We start from the raw sequence: 5662 nt of genomic DNA, 5'->3' as shown, positions 1-5662 counted from the left end.
CAGAGCAGGCGGGCGCGCGCGGCGGTGAGGTTGCCGGGCCCGGGCCGGGGCGCGCTCCGCGAGAGGCGGCGGCTCGGCGGGCAGCCCCACACGCACAGCTGCAGGTCCTGCTCGTCCGGGAAGGCGGACGCCACCTCGGCGGCCGCCCGGATGGCGAAGGACAGGTGGCGGCCCACCTGGCGCACGGCGATGGTGGCGCCGATGTGCGCGGCGCGGATCTCCACCTGCTGCCGCGCCTGGCGCTCGCGGATGAGCAGCCCGCTGCCCCCGGGCCTCTCGCCGCCCGTCACGGAGCCGTCCACGAAGGCGGCCGGCAGGTCCCCCGCCTCGGCCTGGTAGACCCTCTCCTCGGTGCACTCCGGCGCGCCCTTGAAGATGATGGTGAGCTGCAAGGCAGAGCGCACCGCAGCTGAGCGCCCAGCCGCCGTGCGCGCCGGCGCTGCGCCCCCTGCTCCGCGCTGCGCGGCTCGTGCAGCCCAGGACCCGCGTCCCTTCCGGAGGAGCTCTCGGGGGCCGCACGGGGCTAACGGGGAGCAGCCAACCCCGCCCCCCTTCCAGCGGAGTGCGGCTTAAGGCTCTTCTCGTGGGTCCCTGAGCCTGAACCGAAGCTCCAAAGGGGGCAGGGCCCGCCCAGAGACTGGTGGCGCGGTGAAGGGGGGCGGGCCGGTGGGGGAGGGCCTGATTCACCCCTGGGCTTTGGGTCCCCCCCCCCGCCATTTGCACCTCGTTGAGGGAGAAAGCTGCCTTCCAGCTGGAAGACTGAGAGATCTCTGGGTGGAGATCTCTGGCTGCTGAAGAGAGAAAATGCTGACAGAACGCCACCTTCTTTTCTCTCAGAGGGGAACGGCTGGGGTTATTTGCCCCGGGGGGGGCAGGAACCCCAGTTTTTTGGGAGCTGTTCTCAGCCCTCTTGCTTGAACAAGACTCTCAGGGGGGTGGCAAGGAAGCACCCCCAAAGAACCCGGGGCCAGCGGGGCAGGCCGGGAGGCTCTCTGAGGCCGGCCGAGGCCGACGGAAGCTGCCACTGCCCTGCCCGTGCCCCCTCTCCGACCCTCCTGCGTGGGGCAACCGGGTGCCACCTCACCCCAACCAGGCTCGGCACGAATGATCTCCTCCGACTGGCAGCGGCGACGCAGTCCGCCCCCCCCCCGCCCCTCTGCAGACCCCTTCATCCCACAGCGCACCATTCGCACCATTCCCAGACCCCGCCCCGGGCTGCCCCTTGTGCACTTCCCCCTGCGGCTTTCCCAGCAGCTCGGCCACCGGCGGCCTCTCTCCTTTGCCCGGGTCGCCTCCGCGGGAAGGCCTGGCGCAGCCACGCCACCTGCCCTGCCATCTGGCTCTCCAGCAGCTGAAGCCCTTGCTGGAAAGGCCTCGCAAAGCCCCCGGACCACCCCCCCCCCCCCCCCCCCGGTGCACTCACAAGTGCAGCAAACTGCGAGACAGCAGCCCGGCCCGCTTCCCGAGGCCCCAGCTGCCTGCGTCTACGGAACCGGAATTCCGATTCACGTAAGGGGGGCCAGGCAGCCAATGCCGCCGAAAGACTTAGCAATCCTGTTCCTTCTCTGTCCCCTTTCCACTTGCGGGTCGTGTCTATTCCAGCTGGAACCCCACATGCATCTAGGGTGGTTTTACTCATTGCATCTAGGAGATTTCTGGCAGAGGCGCAGGATAAAAATTTCTAAATAAATAAAAGGTGATTATTACCGATCTTGAGCCAGCTCGACAGCAAATAGCTCTGCATGCCTGCTCAGAGGAAAGCCTGAGCCACAGGCTGTGTCACAAGCAAGAGGGCATGCCGCCGCATGTCTACTCGAGAGTAAACAGGGCAGGCCACAGAAGCAAGCAGGGCTGACTCTGCAGCTGCTTCTCTGCGCTTGGCCCTCTCCCCCGGGGAAGCTCTGCTCTCCACCCAGCAGCCGGACGGACGGAGAGCCCCATAGCCCGCAGGTGCCCAGGCCGGCCTCTCCAGTCCTGCCGCTCCCGGACAGAGTCCGGTATTCCCAGCCCTGCCAGCCAAGATGCTTTAATAGGCAGCCAGGGGCCAAACCCAGAGGCCTGGCTGGACACGGCACAGAAGCAGAGGGAGTTCTCTCAAGAAAGATCGGAGCGCCTGCCCATCCGGGCGGGGGCTGTCCCTGATCCCAGGAGGAGACCTCCCTCTCCCTGCCAGGGATGGATCCCCGGAGGTTCAGAATATGTGCCACAGCCTTGGCACAGGCAGGCATTCTGCCGGGAAGGCTCGCTTGATTTAAGAAGCTGCGGAAGCCTTTGTCCAACGACTCCGAGAGCTCCACTTTTACCTTGCTCGTGGCGGTGGCGCGCGACCCCCTGACGACGGGCTGACTCGTGGCCTGCACGAACAAGAAGTTGTTGTCGATCAGTGGCCAGGAGCCGTCCGCGTGGCAGGTGTGGAACTCGTCGTGGAAAGTCCGCACGTGGCAGTCCCCGAACGTGGCGCAGTAGCGGTACTGCGGGGGCCGGCCAAACTTGCGGGCGAAGTTCTTCTCGTAGTCGCAGAGGTCCAGGGCGGCGAGCCCCTCCTGGTCGGGGGCCGGCACGGGGGGCCGCGGCGGGGAGGTTGGCCCCACCTTGGAGCAGTTGCTCTGGATCATGAGGTCCTCGATCCCGTAGACGGCCGAGTGGTAGGCCAGGTTCCCCCGGCAGGTCCGGGCCGTCCTCCGCGTGCAGCTGGAGTAGGAGCGCAGGGCGTCGCAGTAGGCGGCGTTCCCGTGCGGATCGTCCAGGTTCTCCGTGGCGGCCAGGAAGGCTGCGTTGCAGCGCAGAATCTTGCAGTGGGGGCGAACTGCGCAGAGAGAGCAGAAGGAACCAACCGGCCTGCGCTGGACCCACGGGAGGCTGCGGGCAGGGGGGGGGGGGCGTCTGCCATCGCCGCTCCCTCGGCTGCCCCTTGGCACTGCCCTTGCTCAACCTGAAGCTCGAGTGCTGGCAACCGACAGGCGGCGAAACCCGGGCTGGGGAAGCCAAGCGGATTCCTAGCGGGGACCTGTTGGAGTGCCCTGTAACCAGAGGGGGCCGGTGGGCCGGCAGGGATGCTCTTCCCGGGAGCCCCTTCCTACCGCTGCCCCTTTCGCTTGGCCTTGCCAGATGCAGGCACAGAGCACAGGCCCCCCCGTGAAGCCCCCACCCGAAAGCGCTCTCCAAGCGCTCCTCCTCGTGTGCATGAAGAGAGCTTTCCTACATGCAAAGCGTCTCTCGTTGATCTGGGCTGCAGCCACCTGCTTAGATAGCAATTTGGTGGGGGTCTCCTCACAAATGAGCAGCCCCCCTGGAGGTGGCAGCAGGCCCTTGTGAGGCTGGGCAGTGGCCCGGCCAGCTGCTCTTTGGAGGACCCTCGAAAGCCGCCACTTGTGCAGTATTAGCAGAACAGGGCTCCTTCCTTCTCACCCACCAAGCCGTCGCTCTCTGGACATGCACCCGCGGAGCCGGGTGGAGCCGGGGGTCAGACCAGGTGGCCCCGTTTCCGTGTGTTCCCCATCACGGCTCTTACCATGGCTGCAGAGCAGGAGAAGGGCAAGCACTTTAATGAGGAGCACGGGATGCGTTGGGCTGGACCGCCTCGCGCTGCACATGGGCTCCCCCATTCCGCTCCACTGCACGACCGCGGAAGTGGGTCACCCAGATCTCGCCTCGCCCTTTTCCCCAACGGGCTCACTGGAAGGGAGCAAAGGCAGCGCTCAGTAAGACCCCCACAACGGATCTCTTGCTAGATTCCGTGCACCCATCGGCACACCACGCAGCCCAGATGCAGAGCTGTCCAACTCCAAATATTCTCCGCACACACTCCCCCCACCATTCCTCACTTTGAGTTTTGCTTCTGGAAGAACCAGGGTCAAAAGTATCAGTGGAGTTGTTGTAAGCTTGGTATTCCTGAGGTTTAGGCAGTGTGAAGCCGAGGTCCCTTCCCTTCACGCCTCTGTGGAGACAATGCTCACCTCAGGCAACCGGAAGCCACCTTTCCCTAAGGCGCAAAGAGAAGACAAACCTCGGCTCCCCAGGAAGGCCCCAAGGGCGTATTCCCGAACAGAGAGCATTCTGCTCTGGGGTATTTCTTTTGATCAACAAAGATGGAAACATCCGGGCCCTTGCCTGCCGTTTTCCAGCTCCAGGATCAGGCCTGGGAAGGGGGTGGGGATGTGGTGGGTCTCGGACTGGCAGATGCAGCTCACAACCCGTGAGCGGCGTTTTCTGCCTCGCCATCGGGACCGCTTTTCCTCCTCACCTCAGAGCAGCACAGGAACCCAGCAGAATCGCCGTCGCATCGTCCCTCCCACCCCACGGGCGTCCCCTTTCCACCGTTCCGCCACTGCCGTCCTGTCCCAGTCGTGCCTGTGACCTTCTCCTGAAGTCAGCAAACAACGGCCTAAACTTTGCCCACACTTCTGGACACACAACAGGAGCTAATGATCAACAGGTTGGCCCCTGCGCCAGCTGGCCTGGGAAGGGGGTTGCGGTGCTCGGTGCCCACCATGAAGTGCAGGTCGTTCACTCTGAGCTTATGGGATGGAGCAGAATGTAGCTCGGGGCCAGCTCCTCCCTCATCACAAGGTGCTCCGTGACTCAGGGAGCGGCTCCCGCATCCTTGCGCATCCCAGCAGGCCCAGCGCTGCGAGGAGAGCTGCCAGGTGAGCCACGATGCTTCCCACTGGGGCCGTCCACGGGTTCTGAGCTGAGAAGAAACCAGGCCTCCCAGATTCCTGCTTCAGCTTTTCTCGAAGGCCCAGAGGTTGTGGTCCCTTTTTGGTCTCTGCTTGGGCCAAGGAGAGCCACGGTGTTCCTTCTTGAATTGCAGGATTTCCCCAACTCAGATCCCAGCTTTCAGCTGGACAAAAACTGTGTAACTTCGGGGCTTTGTGAATCGCCTCTAGGTAAAGGGTTAAACACCCCAAGAGGGGTTCTGCCCGCTTCTTCCCCAGCAAACGCCTCAGTACTTTTGGTGGATCTGCCAAGGCAAACAGGGCTAAGCACCAAAAGCTGCACCTGAAGCAGGCTCAGAATTCGGAGACTTAACAGAAAAGGGCAGAGGAAGGGGATGATGCAGGTAGAGCCCAAACAATCAAGGGCTGAGGGAGGGCCATCCCAGCAACTTAGTTTAGGAAAAGATGAGGAAGGGGAGAAGATGGGGAGCACAAAATGGTGCCAGTGGGGGAGAAAGTGGGTGGGAGGCAACTTTCCTCCTCTCCCATAAGGCCAGACCCCAAAGGGGTCACCCCATGAAGCCAAGTGGTGTGAGATTGTGGAAGGACCAAAAGAGCTCCGGGATTCACTCCCATGAGATGCCGTGCAGGTTTCCAGGTTGGATGACTTTAAAGGGGCTTTGGACAAATGGATGGAGAGTGTAATTGCATGTTCAACAAGGGGGCCTCTGAGCATATCTACAGTCCCATTCTGGCTCCCACCAAGCAGCTTCCACTTCATCTGGAATACTGTGTCCAGTTCTGAGCACCGAGATTTAAGAAAGGTGCAGGAAAATTGGAAAGGGTCCAGTGGAGGGTGACAAAAAAGATCCAGGGTTTGGAAGCGCTGCCCTGTGAGGAGAGACTGAGAGAACTGGGCATGTTCAGCCTTGAGAAGAGAAGACTGAGGGGGGCATGAGATCCCTCTAGAAGGACCTCAAAGGCTGCCACAAAGGGGAAGGTCA

The 5662-nt window shown here is 62.8% G+C and overlaps 1 protein-coding gene across 1 annotated transcript in view; it reads right to left on the bottom strand.

Moving 5' to 3' along the window:
* The window catches only part of LOC123026539 (hemojuvelin-like), a 4885-nt gene extending 542 nt beyond the window's left edge, over positions 1–4343 (bottom strand). Inside the window, exons 1-4 of the mRNA XM_044436277.1 lie at positions 4244–4343; positions 3512–3675; positions 2304–2806; positions 7–386 (exon numbers count right to left, since the gene is read on the bottom strand). Coding sequence (XP_044292212.1) covers positions 7–386; positions 2304–2806; positions 3512–3605 — 977 coding nt within the window. The 5' untranslated portion in view covers positions 3606–3675; positions 4244–4343. The remainder of the gene's footprint in view (positions 1–6; positions 387–2303; positions 2807–3511; positions 3676–4243) is intronic.
* Between the last annotated feature and the right edge of the window lie 1319 nt (positions 4344–5662).

The sequence above is a fragment of the Varanus komodoensis genome, unplaced genomic scaffold (assembly GCF_004798865.1).
Source record: "Varanus komodoensis strain SLA01 unplaced genomic scaffold, ASM479886v1 scaffold3, whole genome shotgun sequence".
Taxonomy (NCBI): Eukaryota; Metazoa; Chordata; class Lepidosauria; order Squamata; family Varanidae; genus Varanus; species Varanus komodoensis.
This window is presented reverse-complemented; position numbering and strand designations above follow the sequence as displayed.